The sequence below is a fragment of the Meriones unguiculatus genome, chromosome 20 (assembly GCF_030254825.1).
Source record: "Meriones unguiculatus strain TT.TT164.6M chromosome 20, Bangor_MerUng_6.1, whole genome shotgun sequence".
In the NCBI taxonomy this organism is placed as follows: domain Eukaryota; kingdom Metazoa; phylum Chordata; class Mammalia; order Rodentia; family Muridae; genus Meriones; species Meriones unguiculatus.
In genome coordinates, this window is record NC_083367.1 from 32,839,842 (window position 1) to 32,860,114 (window position 20,273).

Consider the following 20,273-nt stretch of genomic DNA (forward strand, 5'->3'; position numbering starts at 1 on the left):
GAACAGTGGAAAACATCAGTGCTTGTAGCTCTCAGGTGCAAGAGTTTCAGTAGTCCGCAGAAGATGGTCAACCAGATTAACAGATCACGTGGTCTTTAGGCATGAATGTTTGCAAAATAAGCCTTGACAGTATTTTAAGCTAAAAACAGCAAGAGAAAAAAAAAAAGGTGGGAGGGCATAATAAAATTTAATAGTATTTACATTAATGAGTAGCACTCAACAGCACTATTTGAGGGCATATGTGATCTTTTAAACATAAAGAACATACTTTATATTTCATACATTATTACCATGCATAGATGTGCTTGCCTGGTGCTTTTAACCAAATAATACATCTTTATTTACAATATTTCACATGAATTTTACCATACCTATACATTTCTTATGTATATGTAACAAATATGCTTGAAAATCTTGGTTAAATAACATGTTGTGATTTTCTACAATATATTTATGGAATACTTTAGCTTTTTCAACTGAGTTCCACTTCATATTCACTTTATTATCTTAGTATCCATGATATCTAAAACAACCTATCATTGATACATAGTGCCAGTAAGAAAAGCAGATTAAAAATGGCAATGATTTCATGTTGTACATTCCTTACCCACCTCATCACACCATCGAGTTTTCTAGGCAACACCTCCACTCACTCTCTCTCTGTGTATTAATCTCTCTATGATCTGAAGTTTAAACCCATTGTGATTCAAGAGCACCTTCTTGTGTATTCCTTTGTGAGTTCATATTTTCTCCTCTTTGGGTTTCTAGAAATATATGTATTGAAAAGAAAACTCACTTATATGATGGCTGGATTCTTTTTCATGTTGCTTTTTTTATAATGCTTTTAGAGTTTACAGTTCCAGAGAAATATACTAAATTGTTCTCTGAATTTGATATATTCCTCTCATAAAAGTGCAGAGACCATCTACATGCCTTTCACAAACAGATAAAAGTACATTGTCGTCTTCCAATTATATCATGTTCCGTGCTCTGCCATGGAAATGAAATCATGATACCACAGCATCATAGAGCTCACTGACCCTAAAACTGTGGCAGTCTGTTGTTCTAGGTTCTGGTGCAGATCAGTAGCAGCCAGAAAACAATGTAGCCGCTCTCTTTAATATTAAAAAAATATTGTTAATTATTATGATCCTAATTTCAATAAGAAAAATTAGTTTAGTTTACAACAAAAATAATAATAAAGAATATATTTTAAGTAAAAATGTTAACTAAGAGAAGACAGGGAACAGGACAGGAGCCTACCACAGAGGGCTTCTGAAAGACTCTACTGATGGAGGTATCAAAGCAGAAGCTGAGACTCATAGCCAAATTTTGGGCAGATGCATGGAATTTTATGAAAGAATGGGGAGAAAGGAAGACGTGGAAGGGACAAGAGCTCCAGAAGGAGACCAATGGAGCCAAAAAATACTGGATCCAGGGGTACCTGCAGAGACTGATACCTCAGCCAAGGACCATGCATGGATATGACCTAAAACTCCTGCACAGATGTGGCCCATAGACTCAGACTCCAAATGGGTTCTCTAGTAAGGGGAGCAGGGGCTGTCTCTGGCATGAACTCAGTGCCAGGCTCTCTGATCACCTCCCCCTGGTGGGTGCAGCCTTGCAAGGCCACAGAGGAAGACAATGTAGCCAGTCCTGATGAGACCTGATAGACTAGGGTCAGATAGAAGTGGAGGAGCATAGGGGGAGAAGAGGGTGGGATTGGGAGGAGGCAGGGGGTCACAACCAGGATACAAAGTGGATAAATTTTAATAAATAATAATAACTACTATAAGAAAAATTTTTAAATGTTAACTAAGGTGCTGTATTGTAAAATAATTGTGTTCAAGACTCTTGTTCTTATTCTCAAATAATGAAAACAGACATTTTGTGTACTAAATAATATAAAGTAGTAAATTTCCTTTATCTAGGCTGACGGTTCCTCTAATAAAGTTAAAATAATTACTTGTTGACCACTGATTAGCAGTACTACACAACAGTTTTAAGTATAACTTGTTAATTAAACAACAAGCAATACCAGCCCATTTATTTGTGGAAGTAATTGAATAAATACTGTTCATGTGCTAACTATTAAGATAACTTACCAGAAATTTCTCCTCGACTACCATAGGCAGAACAAATGAAGAGCTAAAGGCTAATTTTATGAACTCTAATCCATCTTTAGAAACAGTGCAGCCAGTTCTGATGAGACCTGATAAGCTAGGGTCAGATGGAAGGAGAGGAGGACCTCCCCTATCTGAGGACTTGGAAAGGGGCACTGGAGGACATGAGGAAGGGCAGGATTGGGAGGGCATGAGGGAGGGGGCTACAGCTGGGATACAAAGTGAATAAACTGTAATTGATATAAAAAATAAAAATTTAATTAAAAAAAGAAACATACCATATCTGCATTCAGTTTGACTTTCTATTACATAGTTACTAACTTTTCCAGAAAGAATTAATTACCAATGAAAATAACATGTAGATATTTTGCTTTACATACTTTATGCTTTATACTTCATAAAGGATCTCTTATAATATTCTGCTTTTGGGAAACAGTTCAATTTATTCTTAAATTTTTCTCTTTTAGAAATATTCATGCGATTGATTAAGATAAAATATTTTTGAGGTTATGGGAATTTTATTGTTAACTATTCAGTTTTTAATTTAATCATATCTACATTATTGGTAATTTATCTTTTCATTTTCAGATTCCAAGAAAACGAAAAAAACTACAGAAGGTAAAAAAAAAAAAAGATTTTAAATACTTTCATTCTGGGGACTGGGGTGTTTGGTACCCTTAGAAGCACAATCTAAATATTGAATAGAAAGGGGAAAAAGATAGAGATAAAGAGTAAGGGAGCATGGAGAAGGGGGAGAGAGAAGAGGGAGACAGAGAGAGAGACAGAGAAAGATACCTTTGACAATATTGCCATAAGAAATATTTGACCATGACAAAAATAGTCTGGCAGAGCACCCATTCCCCTTATTAGAGAACCCACATGAGACCTAAAGCCATCAGCTGCATCTTTGTAAGGACCCTAGTCCAGTCCAGGCAAGGTCCTTGGTTTTTGCTTCAGTCTCGGCAGACCCCTCTTGGCTTTGGTTTGTTGGCTCTGTTGTTGGTCTTCTTGTGAAGCTCCTATCACTTCTAGGTCCTTTTCTCCTCCCCCCTACTTTTCCATAAGGCTACCTATGCCTCATCCAATGTTTGGCTTTGAGTCTCAGCATCTGTTTGGAAGCATGCTGGGTGGAGCCTCTCAGAGGACTCTCTTGCCAACTTTTCAATCAATTCCCCTTGAAGGGACTGCCTAGTTAGGCCCCAGGGAAGGCAGACATACTCAGCTCCGATATGACTTGATCAACTGGAGTTGATGGAAAGGGGAGCTCCTCTCTTCTGACGAATATAGAAGGGGGATCAGGGAGAAGGAGGAAGGGTGGGACTGAGAGGAGAGGTGGGATGAGACTATAACCAGGATGTAAAGTGAATAAATAAATAAATAAATAAATAAATAGATAAATTTAATTAAAAAATAAAAATATAAAGGGTCTGGAGTTCAGGGACACTTTGTCTATCATGTGTAGAATTCATGGTCAATCTCTAGCAAATACAAAACAACACTAATAATTAAAATAAAAATAACTTAAAAATGATGATAATGATAATATATTGCTTACATTTACCTATCACGAACTTTTTCCAATTGTTTTTAAAAAGTGATTATTTTATGAGTGTTACATATCAGTGTTACATATCAAATACACAAAATTGATTAAATTTGTTTTCAACATAGCAACTTTAGTTAGGAATTGAAGTATACCGTCTTTATCTTGACTGCAATCATGACTCATTTGGCAATAGACAAACCCTCTGTCTTTTGAACACAAATATGTATAAAATGTTTACTCACATGTGTTAAGACTACCAGTTATATGTAATTCAGATCATTAAGCAGAATAATTCTAGACCCATCCACCAGCAAATGATACTTCTGTCAATCAAGTTATAGCTCTACCTGGATAATTAGTGAAACCTCAAAGCAAGACTCACCATGAAACTCAAAAGTTGCAGAATGGGGAGACAGGTTGGGTTGGCTCTAATTTATCCATTGTCTTTGTGGTGAAGGTGTCTCAAAATCTGTTAAGAGTAATGGTGCCTTGGTAATTTTTCTCTCAACAGAACAACCCAAGGGAAAAAGTAAGGAAATGCATGCAGTCTATTTGTACAAATGCATTGTCTCTGCCACTACAGAATTGGTCTGCTGCTGTAATGATATTTCAAATTCCTGTGTTCAATGCACGTGGGCTGGATTTTTTGCTTTGTTTATTTTAGGAGTTTTATTTTATTTATTGATTTCTGACATACTTGGCAATGTACAGAAACTATAGCAAGCTTTCTCACACCCCCTCTCACTCCTAAAGGTAGCTAATAGAACCTATAATTTCCTACTGTACTGGCATTCCATTGGCACCCATGATATAATGTTTGTGTAAGTTTAGTATTGTCATCTAGTAACTTCTCTATTCCTAGAAAACACTCAGTGGGTTTTGTTTCCAGACTGTTATCATCTTGTAATCTACAAATATATTGACATGTTCAGATTCCATTTTCCTAAAAGCATTATAATCTCATTGCAGAAAAAAAAATTGCTAGGGATACTTTTCTTATGGGTCACCCACAATTATTCAATGCACTATTGAAATTGCTTGTCAAACAGTTCAGTAAAGCTATAAGCCTGCAGGTCTGCGTTTTTCAAAAGTATGGTGTGTTGAAGTGAGAGGTAATTTAAGAGTATTCAGTTATTAAAATTAACACAATTCTAGGGAGATAGAGATAAAATTCTATTGGCATTTTAAAATTCTGCTTTAAAAAATACATGAACTTTAAAATTATGCATATTTGTTTGTACCCAAAGTTAGGCACTGAAACGTTCTATCATAAAACTGCTCTAAAACGTCCTAAGGAAAGAAACATGAAATTGTGTTACAAAGCAGCCAGAGGGAGCAATTTATCTGTAAAGCCCAATAGGCTTCTTCAGGCCTGGATTGATGAGTACATACAGATGCTCTGAGATCTGGCACAAGGATACAGAAACCACACCATAAACCTTCACGCCAGCATAAACATGGAGGCAACTGGAAATCTGGAGAATTTAGTATATTTTGTGTTGTGATCTAATCAGTGCTTACTTAGTTCTTAGAAAACACTCAGTGGCTGTTGCTTTCCTGCTCTTCTCTATTATCTTTCTTCTGGTAATCTATAAATATTTTGGCATGTTCACATTCCAACTCCCCCACAAGCATTATAAACTCATTGGAATAAAATTGATAGGAATCATTCACAATTGTTCAATAAAAGTAAATTTAAAAATTCATAAAAATCATATATATGATATATATCTTTAAGACCTTCCCTTTATTTCAGTTTTCATGACTTAAAGATTTCAGTAGATACACTGCATTTCCCTGTCAATCATCAGGGCATGGATGTATTTAATGAGTAAACATTCCTTCTCAGATTCTCAGATATTCACTTATAACCCCACTTTTTCCCTCCTGAAAAGGGCTGTGGAACATGAATTGGGTGGTCAGTTTTAGTAATTGTGTTGTCACACTTTATAAATATAAATAAATTTAAATGTTTCAATTAATTATTCAGTTTTTAGTTAAACAATATGCCCATTGGCTGGGGAGATGGCTGAGTGGTTAAGAACACTTGCTGCTTGTGCAAAATGCCAGGCTCTGGTTTCCAGAGTAGCTTACACATTATTTCTACTTCCAGTTTCAGGGCATCTGGTGCCCCCATTTGGTACATGACACACATAGTATGCATACTTGCACCATGTAAAGCATGTAAATACATGAAATATAAATGAAAAATGTTGAAAGAAATAGGTACAACATGCCTAGTTAATTGTCATTGTGTTCAGTGTGTTGAGTTTTATCTAAGCTAAACATACTTTTATTTTTTGCCCCACAACACTTGGTCAAATTTATTTTACGTACTTTAATGCCAGAAACTGTGTCAGAGGAGAATTAACTTGCCTAAAATGCACATGTCGGTACAGCTTTGATAAACGAAATTGTACCTGGAGAGTTTAATGTATTGGCTAGAGAAGATTCTGTGACCCTCATTCATCCTAAATTTTGGTCTATAGGATTCTTTCAATGTAAACATCTCCCTGTCTTCAGATTGCATTTCCTAGATAAAATGTTAAGAAATCTCTCTCTTGCTTTGCCTCACTGGGCCCATTTGCCATCATTGCTCGAGGATCTTCTTGTGATTAAATTGACAAGCTGTCAGGTTGAAATAGGAATAGGAACACAAACAGTAGCATTTCACATCAAATTATCGCCTGCACTTCCTACAAAAATAGTCCTCATTAACATGTCAACGTTACCTTGAGAATGAAATCATGCAGTTTCTCATAAAACGTTGAAAAGGGGCTTTCTGAGGGAGCCACCAGCTAAAGAGGATGACAGTCTTGCAGGTGTACTGTAACAACTTCGTTTTGTTTGTTCTACCCGCCTCCTTACTTTAGCTTAGTGCTTAAACATTCTCATCAAGGTCCTTATCGTCACTAAATAGGTCTCCAAGAAGAGGCCTGGAAGAGAAAGCCCATATAAAACACACTCAGATTCAGCTTTCTGCAACTTATTTTAAAGCAACTACAATAATTATACTTGGCACTTATTTTTTGTCCAAATTTAATTCACATTATTATTAAATAAGAGCAAGCTTAAACTTCCCCGCCCTAAGGAATCTGTATTATTTTTCTGGTTTCTTCTTCTGAAAAAAATTCCTTAGCATTCAGAATAATTCTGGAAATGTACCTCACATTGTTTTACTCTTTAAACACAAAATATTCAGCTCCAAAATACTCAGCTAGGAGAACACAAACAATGGGCCAAGCAGAAAGGGCTATCCTGGGGATGAGATATTAATCATTTTGTGACACTCACGAATTGATGTGGTTTAGCATCAGCTATGCATGTTTGCTTGTATTAAAACAATTTGCTTAGAAAACAAAATTATAATAATATTAACAATGATAATATATTTTAGAACAGGAAAAGAAAGAACAGCACACAGAACCAGGTAACCATTTAATGTTATCTATTTTTCGAATTTTTTGTTATTTAATTGGTACTTGATTACTCAGTTTTATTGGACTGTCACAGACTGTTGATCCACCCCCTTCCTTTCTTTTTTTCTTTTTTCATACAGCAAAGTCACCAAAAAAGGAACATCCAGGTGAGTGAGACGAGTGTAGCTTAATTTATTTTACCAGAAGGCAAGCCCGAAATGAGGTTGTAAAGGCAGTGCCAGGTAAAGGCAGGAAATCTGTCTATCTCTCTGTCTGTGTTCTGAGGTATTGACAGAATCAGTATCAATTCAGTTTGAGAGAAAGGAGCTCAAATGCTGTGTCATTCCCTTGTTGCTAAGCCTGTGTCTATGAACTGGCAGTATCAGCTCCACTTAGAAGTTACAATTTAGTAGCACCTGCATCTGGTTCCATGCTAGACCAACTGAATCAGAATTTGCATCTCAGTAAGATCCTCCTGCATCCATCATTTTTGCAGTGTCTGAGAAACACTGTTGGTGGGAAAACACCAGACAAAAGCTACTTATGGGAGGTTTGTTTATCTCACAGTTGAAGGGGATAGTCTCTAAGGCAAAAGAGATTTCAGCAGTAAGTTGCATAGAGAGAGAGTAATGACTGCTCTTTCTAGCCTGCTTTCTCCTTTTTATTTATTTATTTGTTTGTTTGTTTGTTTGTTTGTTTATTTATTTTTATTTTTTTCTTATCAGTTACATTTTATCAACTCTGTATCCCAGCCATGTCCCGATCCCTCATTCCCTCCCAGTCCCTCCCTCCCTCTCTCCCTCCCTCATCTCCACCGTGCCCCTTTCCAAGTCCACTGATGGGGGGACCTCCTCCCCATTCATCTGATCCTGTTTTATCAGGTATCTTCAGGACTGGCTGCAAAGCCCTCCTCTGTGGCCTAACAGGACTGCTCCTCCCTTTCGGGGGTGGGGAGGCCAAAGAGCCAGTCATTGAGTTCCTGTTAGAAATAGTCCTTGTTCCCCTCACTTTGGGAAACCAATTGGTTACTGAACTACCACAGGCTACATCTGAGCGGAGGTTCTAGGTTATATCCATACATGGTCCTTGGTTGAATGTCAGTCTCAGAGAAGACCCTGTGCCCAGATATATTTGGTCCTTGTGGAGCTCCTATCCTTTCCCCATCAGACTAACTCCCCTTCTTTCTTATGATTCCCTGTACTCTGCCAAAGGTTTGATCATGAGTCTTTGCTTTGAAAACACTGTTAGTTAGAGTCTTTCAGATGCGCTCATTGAACGTATGACAGGAGTCTGCTTTCTCCTTTTAATCCGTCCAGGACCACAGTACATGGACGCCCATAGCTAGCGTGGGTTTTCCCACTTGAACTCATCTGATTTGGCTAATCCCTCACAGATATGCCCAGAGGTTTGTCTCCACAGTGGTTCTAAAGTATGTGAAGCTATTGGATCAGCAACAACCACCACAGACACTGTTTTAAAGATACATTTATAATTAAAGCAAGCAAGATAAAGTAAGAATAACATTTCTTCTGTGCATGTACCTAATGTTGTTTTAGTCTTGATATACAAACTATTTGGCTCCAGCCCTATTCATAAGCTCACTTAACTTTTGTGGGCTGCTCTGGGGTGTTGCTCTATATCAACATCTGAAGATTAGAAAACTAAAGTTACAACCAAACAACCAGACAAATAGATCAACAGAAACCAAAAGCACAGTATACATAGACACAAAATCCTTTTTAAAAAGTTTTCCAAAATTTAACCTGTTCAGTTAAGTCACTTTAAAAGAAGTTTTCTCACATACTTTCACTCAATCTTGTGTCAAATACTACCTATAGGTTTTTCTTGGTGGAAATTAATCAAGTAATGTACCCGAAGCTTTTGTACACACAGAGTCTCTCTCTCTCTCCTTTCCCTCTCCCTCTGTCCCTCTCACTCTTTCTCTCAGTCTCTCCATCTCTGTCTCTCTGTCTCTCTCTCACTCCCTCTTCCTGACCCCTCCCTCTCTAAGCAAATAATGTACCTGAGGCTTTTGTACAGAGTTTCTCTCTCTCTCTTTTCCTCTCCCTCTCCCCCTCTCTCTCCTCTTCCTCCCTCTCTCAGTCTCTGTCTCTGTCTCTTTCTCTCCTATATCTCTCTCCTCTCATCCCTCCCTCTCTGCCTGTCTCTCTGTAGGACATATGAAAGTGTGTGTGTGTGTGTGTGTGTGTGTGTGTGTGTGTGTGTGGTAGTTTGTGCAGGTTCTGACCTTTGGATAGTATAGGTGTGAAGATTTGTGTGTGTGCAGGGGATGTGCATGCATGCTGGCAGTTATAACCTCAATTACTGTCAGCTGCTCCTATTACACTTAATTGTATTTAAAGTCAAACAATGTTCATTTAATATTATGTCAATAGCCAAGAAAACACAGCTAAAGTACAGCATATTGATAAGCCCTTGCTATAACTATGTTTGAACCTACATTTCTCATTCTTTGCACAACTTTGTAATACTTCCTGAGATGAGCACAATCTGCTTAGATTTCTTTAAAATATTTCAATAGCATCATTGGTACCTTATAATAGCTTTCAATAAGCTGTTATAATTCCCCTTTCTTTTGGGGAGTTTCACATCATCAGAAGTTAGAGGATAAAGACTGGTTTTAGCTTTTTATTCTCCAAAATGCCTGTTATAATCTCAGACACACAATGGGCACTTGATAACAGTTTATTATTTGTAGAGAAGAACACGAAATAGAATAATAATTGCTTATAAAGTTTAAAAGCTGAGTAATTTCCAGACACATAATTTGAGAGAGGAAATAACAGTATGTTTCATGATTTCACATTAACAGTCAAGCTACTGCAACTCAGAAAAGGAATGTTTTGTCTACAATATAGAGTGGAGCTTATTCATTTAGGAGTGCATTCCCAGAGTGAGACAATGCATACTCAAATTTATACATATACATGGAAGGATAAAATAGAGCATAATTTATTGAAACATGCAGAAGTTTACTCAAGCATTAATATGAACAATTTTAAGTGTTCTAGTGGGTCAGTATTACTGTTATGTATTATCACTAAGTACAATAGTCTAATTGCTTATAATTAGTGTATGATCACCTATAGCTGTGAATACAGTACAGCATCTTACTAATACTTAGGCATTTTCATTTTGTTTTGTTTTCTTTTAAGAAACAAGATCCTTCCATTTAGCTTTGGCTGTCCTGGAGCTCACTCTGTAGACCAGGCTGGCCTCAAACTCACAACATGCTCCTGACTCTGCTTCCAGAGTCCTGGTACTAAAGGCGTACACAACCATGCATGGCTACTTAGACATTTTCCATTAATTTATTTATTTAATCACTTTACAATTTGGCTGAAGGCACACCCTCACACCTCCTCTCCCTCTCCTTCTTCTCAGAGAAGGTGAGGCCCCTCAGAGGTACCCATTGATGGGAACAATTAAATAATGATGATTAGGCATCAACAGATTTTATATGAAAGAGGTTTATTAGATGGAGATGAAGAGAGAGAGAGAAGAGAGCAGGACATTATGGGGGAGAAGAGAGAGGAGGCACCCTGACAAAGAAAGGAGAGAGTGCCAGAAGGCAAGAGGGCAAGAGAAGGCAAGAGGCCAAGAGCAAGAGAGAGACCACGTGGCATATTGTTCCCCTTTAAGGGAACATGCCTTCCAGGTGTGGGCACCTGGTGGGTGATTCATGATGACATCATAAATTGCTAGGCAATCCACAAGCAGGTTCCTAGATACTAACACCCACCTATGGGAGCATGAAGTTACAGCAGGTCTAAGCCATCTTCTCCCTCTGAGGTCAAACAAGGTGGCCCAGCCAGGAGAAAGAGGTAGGTAACAGAGTCAGGAACAGCCCCTACTCCAATTGTCGGGGACCCCACTTTTGACCAAGCTGTACATCTACTACATATGTGTATGGGTTCTAGATCCAGCCCATGCATTCTATTTGGTTGGTGGTTCAGTCTCTGTGAGCCCCCATGGACCTAGGTTAGTTTCCTCTGTGGGTCTTCCTGTGGTGTCCTTGACCCCTCCTGCTCCCTCAATTCTTCCTCTCAATCTTCTCCAAGACTCCCTGAGCCCTATCTACTGTTTGGCTATAAGTCTCTGCATCTGTTTCCATCAGCTGCTGGATGAAACCTCTCAGAGGACAGTCATGCTATGCTCCTGTCTGCAAGCATAGCAGCAAGTATTATTAATCATGCCAAGGGTTGGCTCTCTCCCATGGGATGTGTCTCAAATTGGGCCAATCATTGGTTGGCCATTCCTTCAATTTCTTTTCCATTTTTATCACTATATTCTTTTGCGCAGGAAAAAAAAATAGATTGAAGCCTTTATGGGTAGGTTGGTGTCCTTCTCCCTCTACTGGACATGCTGTCTGACCTCAAAAGGTGGTGACTTTAGAATACCTATCTGCTGCTGCTAGAAGTCTCATTTAGGGTCTGCCACCTATAATTCTGTGAGCCTCCCTTCTCCCAAAAATCCCACCCCATTTCTGTTCTCTCTCTCTCAGTTCTCTCTTCCCCTCACCACACACTTGATTCCTACCCCTGTTCCCATCCCTACCTCTTTTACCACCCAGATTTCTCTCTCCATCTAATTCAGATGTCTACTTTATTTTCCCTTCTGAGAGATTCAAGCATCCTTCTTTAGCCTCTCTTTGCGCCTTGGCTTCTTTGGGTCTGTGGATTGTAGCATGGTTGTCCTGTACTGCCAGAACCTGAAAGCAAAGATGAACAGTTCTTGAGTGGGGAGTAGGATTGAAATAAAGAAAAAAAAAAAAAAAACCCAAGACACAACACATGAGATCTGTTAGAGAGAGCTTCTGGTAGCAACTAGGCACTCGGTTTATTCCACAGCCCCTTTTTATAGACAGAGCAAAGCACTTTGATACAATAAAAAAAAAATTAAAAAATTGCAAAGCTTCATTTTCTCCTCAGAACAATTCTTCTGCAATTTCAAATAATATTCCAGCTATCCCCTTAAGAACTAAATCTCAAAGTTATTTAAATAAAGATAGACTACTAATTAATGAAGACCTGGTCCTCTCTTTTCATTGCAGCTCCAAGTGAAAAACATGGAAAAGCAAGTATGTTGAACAAAGCTTGATAAGAAGAACATGTTTTAGCAGCCTAATCATGTTTGTTTCTTTGGGCCTTGTTAACACTGATTTGGGAATCCCACCTGTCCACGTTTGCATATGATTGTTTTGGTGAAATAACATGCAAAATAACTTGCCTGCCTTTTTGTGTGTTTGTTCTTATGAAAATTTGTCTAGAGAGCTTTAATATGTGAGTTTTCAGCTACTTATATAAAAATTTCTATATTCAGTTGCTTGTTTTTCCACATAATTAGAAATAGTTTTATTTTCTTATGCATTTCCTAATTATTTAAGGATCCCAATGGTGAATTACTTGACCAAACTACTGAACAATGTAATTTGTCTACTATGAAAGTTTCATTTGCAATGAAATGTTGTCAGCCTAAAACTTTATTAAAATTTCTTTTATAGAGTTTCAATTCTTCTTTAATGTTTATATCCTCAGATTATGAAATTTTTCTGATAACTGATAAGTTATGACAGATACATCAATGGCAGCTCTTATAACAAGTTTAAGGAGAAAGCTGCTTTGTTTTTTATTATTTTTAAATTAATAAAATATAGTTATAATACTGTTAATAAATACTTTTATTAATAAATGTTAAGTGCAATAACAAGAATAAAAACTTTCTTGTGCTTTATAAACAAGATTAATGGTATAATATAACCAGCATTCACTATAGAAAGCATTTATATATTTGTTTTGAGTTAAAGGTACATGCATATTGATCCTAGTACTGATATATAAAGGAATCCTATGTTTTATTTTTTAAACAGTATGTTATTGACATATATCGGAGAATAATTGTAAAATATTAGGTAGCTTGATATCATTTAAGAAATAAAACACTGTGGTTGCAATTGTTCAAAAAGACATTAAAATCTTGGAGACCTTAAAAAAAAGATAAGAATACTTGTTGCTCTTCAAGTCTTCTATAAGACTGGAATTCTTGAGATCTCAATTGAGATCCATCAATCCATGATGGATCCCAATTGCCTGTAACTCCAGCTCTAGGACATCCAATTCCAATGTCCTCTCCTCTCCTGCCATGACTGGGCATCCCAAACAATGAACACACACACACAACCTTAAAAATAAAGAAGTAGTTTTTAGGACCTATAATTTTGTTTATATTTTCACACAAAGTTGGAGCTTAAAGTTGAATGTAAGGCTGACTCAGAGTTTGTGTTACAAATTGTTGAATATGCTAAGCCACGGAAATGCATAATCAAGAGAATGCACAGAGTGAAACAATTTTGTATCACTCGTAGAAAACCTTAGATTGCAAATTACTCTGAAAATTAACATTTCTCATGAGGAAATGTGGCACATAGTTAAAAATTCATCCACAAGAAAAAACTTAGAATTATGTCTATCAGTACAACACTTTTCAATCACATTTTGAAGAAATAAGGAATTTTTTGTGATGTATTTATTTATATTACTTATTATTTATTACAATTTATTCACTTTGTAACCAGGCTGTTGCCCCCTTCCTCGTCTTCTCCCAGTGCCACCCTTGCTCCCTCTTTTCCTCCTATACCTCTCCCCTGGTCCACGATAGGGGAAGTCCTCCTCCCGCACTATCTGACCCTAGCCTATCAGGTCTCATAAGGACTGGCCATATACCTTAACTTTAGGCAGAGTGCAGGGAATCTAATGGAAGAAGGGAAAGAAAGACCTGGAGGGTTCCGAAACTCTACAAGGAGACCAACAGAGCCAATACGTTGGGGCTAGGGGGCCTTGAAGAAACTGGTGCTCCAACCAAGGGCCATGCACGGAAAGGATCTAGACCTGCTGCTCAAATGTAGTACATAAGCAGCTCAGTCTTCATGTGGGTTCCCTAACAAAGGAGCTGGGGTTATCTCTGATATGGACTCAGTAGCCAGCCTTGCGAGGTCACAGAAGAAGATGATAAGCATCTTTTGAAGTAAGCTAGCTTCTCAAATATTGAAATCAAATATAATATTTAAATCATAGCATTCAACTCCTTATGTGATTGAGACCTTTGAAATTAAACATGAATATTATTCTTTACTACAAAATTAATTTAAAGTGTTTCATAAGCCCTTGATTCTTTAAATTATCTAATATTAGTATGATTTCCCATTTATTTAGGAACTGACTTTTTTGGTATTGAAATAACATAACATAATTTTTACACAGTTTCTTTTCTTTTTTTTTTTTTTCAATGCAGTTTATTCAGGAAAATTGAACAATCCTCGGACCCCGGGGAAAGCCAGCCCACAGCTTAAATAGCCTCTGGGTAGCCAACCCAGGCGTGCCACGGGGGCAATGCAGATAGGTCCACATACATGGAAGCAAGCCAGATCTTCGGCCTTAGCCAAATGTGGAGTTGTTCGTTTACACAGTTTCTTTAGACCATCAACAACTCTAAGATTAATGCCTAAGATCAAAGTTACATGTTATGGATATTTTGAAAAATTCTTTAACTTGTGCAAGTTGTAGGTATTACCTTAATATATGGAATATGGTTCTGTATTATTTTAAACCATAATGGTATTTTTATATATAGATAGATAAATGAACACAAAATAAGTATGTATGTAAATCAATGTGATGGCAATGGCACTAGATTTAAAAAGTAGGTTGACAGGTGAAGAAAAATTTGTGGAAAATTGCCCTGACCCACGGGACTTCAACGTGGGTTCCTAAGGGAGGGGAGTGGAAGGAATGGGAGGGGACGAGAAGGGCAAGGAAGGAAGCCAAGTCTGTTTGTCTGATCAAGGCTTCATTTATTAGAAATTTTTACCCAACTTACGTACAGAGAAGGCAGGAGAAGGAGGAAGGTAATTAGCTGCTGCAGGAGACAGGAAGAGTGCTTTCATGTGTTAAATAGGGTACCTGCAAGATACCATAGGGATGTTTTCTCAGGAATGCTCTAACAAACGGATGTCCTCACAATCTATTACCCATGAGTTAGGGTCCTAGATAACTTTCACTAAATAGCTTTAGGTCTCCACTAAATGACCTTTGCTCTCTATTTGGCTTTGGCCTAGTAAACACCTTTTATCTCCACTAGATAGCTTTGACTCACTAATTGACTTAGGCTTCAGTAGATAACTTTCGCTCCACTAGATAGCTTTGACTCTGGCTTCAGTAGATAGCTTTGGCTCCTGGCAGAAAGTTATTTTTTCATTATCACTGTATTTGTAGCAAATACATTGAGTTATTAGGGAGGAACCATTTACCTCAGCTCCTGAAGAATTAATAATAATCAATAATAATTAATACAAAAAACACCTATCAATTTGAAGTAAAGTTTCTCATGGATACTATGAACTTGGCAAAAAAAAAATAAAAAAAAAATAAAACTTCCATATTTTAATGACCCAGTTATAATAAAAGTCTCTTGATGCACCTACAGTATCATGAGTTAAGGTTGAAGAGTATCTTGAATAAGACAAAAAAGCCAAACCTAGATTTAGAATTTCTGCAAGCTGATTTTTTTCTGTCCAAGCACAAGACAAAAATGTCTCCAAACACCCATTTCTCACCCCTTGCAGTCATTGGAATGTATATATTACTTTTAAGTTGGATATAAGGGTCCTGAGCTTAACAATATGATTAGTTATATCTAAGTAGGGAGCTGACAAAACAGATGGGGCTTTAGAGTGTAGATTACATAACGCATGTAACACTATTCATAGTGAATCTTCAAAAGGACACTATGTTCACACTAATTATTAAAAGATATGGTAGCGAATAATCACACTAAACATCAGTGCTTTGAAGGCACTTAGAAACACTGCTGCAGTTGATTCTTCCCATGTTGAGTAATTCATGGTTTAGCTAACATAGATCACATTATCTGCAACTGTTCTCTGGTCAATTGAGTTGTGAACAAAATATTTACCTAAGACAAGACAAAAATAAAAACACGTCTATATAAATTTAATTGAAATGCCAGCAAATGCTTTTCATCTCATGTTAGCACTGCACATAGTTTTACATACTAAGCCAACAAGCATAAGTTGATCAGTCTAACCACTTCAGTGTCACAATTTGTGGAGCTGCAATCTCCTCCTCTACCCCAGAATTATTTGCAAGCAGCCAGTATCAGAATCCAAAGAGTAAGGAATTTTGAATTTAGGTATTTATCATTGAAAGAGCAGAGGCATTTTATACCAAGAGAATGGAGCATTATTTGAATACCACTGGGGGGAAAAATAGGGAATATAGTCTTATCTTGGTGTGGTAACTTAGTGATTGTAGAGTTTTCTGCAGTAACGATGGTTTCATAAAATAGTTATGTTTCTAGTACCAGACATGGTATCCCTCTTGTAGAAAGGGTATTATGTCTAACTAGAGAGCCATTGGCTACCACCAACATATGTGTGCTAATACTGCACCTGTAGGGTGCCATGCTGGTCATTGATATGATTTATAGGCATCATAGCTGGGTGGAACTATCGATTGCTTCTCTTTTGGAAGCTTGCATGGTGCCTTCTAGAAATGAAATCTAGACTTCAAGGAGAGAGCATTCAGGAACATTCTAACTGGGACCTCTGGACATTCTCTGAAGTGCATAGTTTCTTCAGCAATAGTGACTTACCTTCCACTTCTGGGTAGCAGCCAATGGCAAGAGCAGTAAGTTGTATGTTTTGGGAAGATCTTTGGTAGCTCTCCCCAACAACTCAAAAGAGGGCTTCTCACGTCTAGTGTTTAGCTTTGTGTTAGGTGATATTTGGCTCCAGAGACAGGGCCATCAGCCCAATGAGAAAAGTTCTCTAAAATATGTATATAGATAAATATAAAGGCATTTTTAAATCACAAGACTTTTAAAACTCTATGGAAAAATCTAATCTGGAAAATTTAAAAGCTTATGTAATTTATTACACTAAAATTAAGATCTTTATCAATAGATACCATAAAAGTGGGTAGTAATATACAACTGCTAATAAAATTAAAAGTGTAAAAATATGACAATAAAGAACAACTTCAAATAATTAAATGTTGATAAAATGAGAGAGAAATAATTGCAAAGATTTATTACCTTGCTATTGTTTTGTTCCTACCCCCCCCTGCATACCCTAGAAAGCTTTATCTATTTGTGCTTCAGAATGAAATATTTTGTTCTAGGTTCAGCATTCCATATTGTATCTTTAGTCTAGCTTTCTTATTTTCCTAACTAGATACTCATATAAGCACATCCCCCATAGCTAAGTTTTTGCCTTTTCAATTGCTATTATTTCTTGAAGCAGCAATGGAATCAATATTTTTATTATAATGACTAATATTTTACAGTGCTTACACCAGGTAAAATATTTGTTACCATCTACATAGCTAAAGACTGAACAAAGGCTTTTACGCTGTCATTCATAAGTCACTTAAACTGTCCCTGTATACTAGCACATTAATATCTATTTTTGTCTGTAATAAGCCACGTTATCAGCACTACTTACATAAAAATACAATTATGATATCGCAAAGTTATACATTAGAAGAGCGTTTACATAGTTAATTTATCAAAAACCAAAGTGATACAAGTGTTTTGTACTTCGGCTTTCTGTGCAGCTTGCTTCTCTTTCTCAGACGCTATACGCCACTTAATGTTTTGGTTATCTGTGCTCTGCCTGGCTACAGTACCATATGTTATTGTTCTGAAAACTCTGATGTCCATCACTTATTCTTTAAATAACTGAATTTGCAGAAGCTGAACGAGCCAAAGAAGAGATTGCTGCTGCCTCAACCAAAAAGGGTAAACACAGCTGGAAAAAAAAAAAAAAAGCTGAAGTGACTATAACTTGATACTGAAGCTTCTAACTTACTGTCTGTGCAGTGCTGTAAGAAGAGCATTGCTTACTGATTTTGCTGTTTCACTAACACAGAAAAAAACTTTGCATGATACTTGTAGCGTCTTAGCTAACCAGGTTTTATGATTAGTTTTCTATTGCATCAGTTTGGGTTCTCTAGATCTATAAATTAATGTTTGTAACTACATCCAAATTGAAATATGGCTTTTGAAAAAAATTCAATTTTATTTTGTTTATATATTTATTTATTGCAATTTATTCACTTTATTTCCCAGCTGTAGCCCACTCCCTCATCTCCTCCCAATCCCACCCAGCCTTCCTCTTCTTCCCCTATGGATTTCCCCTAGTCCACTCACTGATAGAGGAGGACCTCCTCCTCTTCTATCTGACCCTAGCCTATCAGGTGTCATCAGACTGGCTGCATCATCTTCCTTTGTGGCTTGACAAGGCTGCATCCCCAGGGGAAGGTGATCAAAGAGCCAGCCACTGAGTTCATGTCAGAGACAGCCTCTGTACCCCTTACTATGAAATCCACTTGGAAACTGAGCATGCAATGTTCTTCCTTTGAAGAGGGGTTTTAGGTCCTCTCCATGCATGGTCCTTAGTTGGAGTATTGGTCTCCGCAGGTCCCCTGGGCCCAGATATTTTGGCTCTGTTGTTCTCCTTGTGGAGTTCCTGTATTCCCCCCCCCCAGGTCTTTCTCTCTGCCTCTTCTTCCATAAGGATTCTGGTACTCTGCCCAAAGTTTCCTATGAGTCTCAGTATCTCCTCCAATACCCTGGGGGGTAAAGTCTTTCTGTATCCTGCAAACTCAATATGATTTCAGTTATTCATAGGGTATTTGGATTCAACCCACTACTTTAAAAATCAGGTATTGAATAAATTAAAATTTTGTGAAGAAGATTCACATAAAATGTTCTTTATGTATGAAATTAATATAGGATTAGAAACTATAGTCCGTAAGATGCTGACATCGGGAAGTTTTGCTTTGGGAAGCAAAGCAGTAATTCTAACAATGTCTTTAAAAGCATCTTATAAAAATATGTAACAAGTCTGCTTTAATTATACATTCAAAATCACAAAAATCTACACATACACCCTTACACACATATCCCACTAAAATAACATTGCATATTCTTATAAAATTATTTTTAGGACAGCCAAGGCTACACAGAGAAACCATGTCTCAAACAAACAAACAAAAAAAACAAATAAATTACTTTGTATATGTACAAAAGGAAACATACAGTAAAATTGTAAAACGAATAAAATATACATGGTACAAGTTCTCATACACCTTCTAACATTACATGTACAAACCTAAATTAATATACCACATTCATTAATGTATTTCATACATTATTATTAGTTGATGTACATCTATGAATTGGTATGCATCCATATTCATCTTTATATCATCTAGTTGCATCATATTATGTTTAATTGATATAATTTCAACATAACTGTCAGAACACTAAATTAATGAAGCTTTATGTCGTATCATATTCTGACATTGACATAGCTCATTAATTTAGGATGTTGTAAATAATGAGAGAAATTATAGTATTATAAAAGGCTTAGTAGACAGTATAGAGAGTAAGACAAAGTCATTAATCTGGATATGCATATGTGGGCTTCCCATGCTGTCAGTAAGGCCAGGTTTTTGATAAATTTGAAAACATGAAGGAGGATGAAGGTGAGCTGCATTTGAATCTGTAGCTAGAGTAACACCAACACTGTGTCCAGAAAACAGCAGGTGATTTCTTCTCTAATTTTATTACAGATAATCATCTTTGAGTAGTTAGTGATTATAGAAAAAAAAATGGGATAATGACTAAAACAGCAAATATTGAATTACTGGCATAGGATTCATGTATAGATATAGGCATGTTTCCTTGAGTATTTAGGGTATAAAATCAAACTTTCGTAGTTTACAGTTCAAATACGTCAAAGTAAATTGTGATATAAAATTAAAAAAAAATGTACAATAAATCAGAGTCCTCAACTACGGATGTCATGAATTTATAACATGGCCAACATTTTTGTTGAAATGGGCCTGGTAGATAGGTTTTTGGAAACAAATGAGAGAAAAGCTACTTATTAACATAAGATATTATGACCATCTACTTTGCTAATTCATCTTATATCTCAATTATGGTTCAAATATGGTTTTGTATATTGGTTTGACATATAACGAAAGAGTTATCAAAATACAAGTTGCTTCCAAAGCTATCATAAACAGACTTTGATCAGGACTTATATAATTAACAAATTTACAAAACAACATTAAAGCT

At 36.7% G+C, this 20,273-nt stretch overlaps 1 protein-coding gene across 1 annotated transcript in view; it reads left to right on the plus strand.

The window, feature by feature from the left end:
* Trdn (triadin) overlaps positions 1-20,273 on the plus strand; it is a 382,140-nt gene that overhangs the window by 228,962 nt on the left and 132,905 nt on the right. The window contains exons 15-20 of the mRNA XM_060373675.1: positions 2,712-2,741; positions 4,181-4,198; positions 7,067-7,099; positions 7,229-7,255; positions 12,163-12,189; positions 17,877-17,924. Of these exons, the coding sequence (XP_060229658.1) occupies positions 2,712-2,741; positions 4,181-4,198; positions 7,067-7,099; positions 7,229-7,255; positions 12,163-12,189; positions 17,877-17,924 (183 nt within the window). The remainder of the gene's footprint in view (positions 1-2,711; positions 2,742-4,180; positions 4,199-7,066; positions 7,100-7,228; positions 7,256-12,162; positions 12,190-17,876; positions 17,925-20,273) is intronic.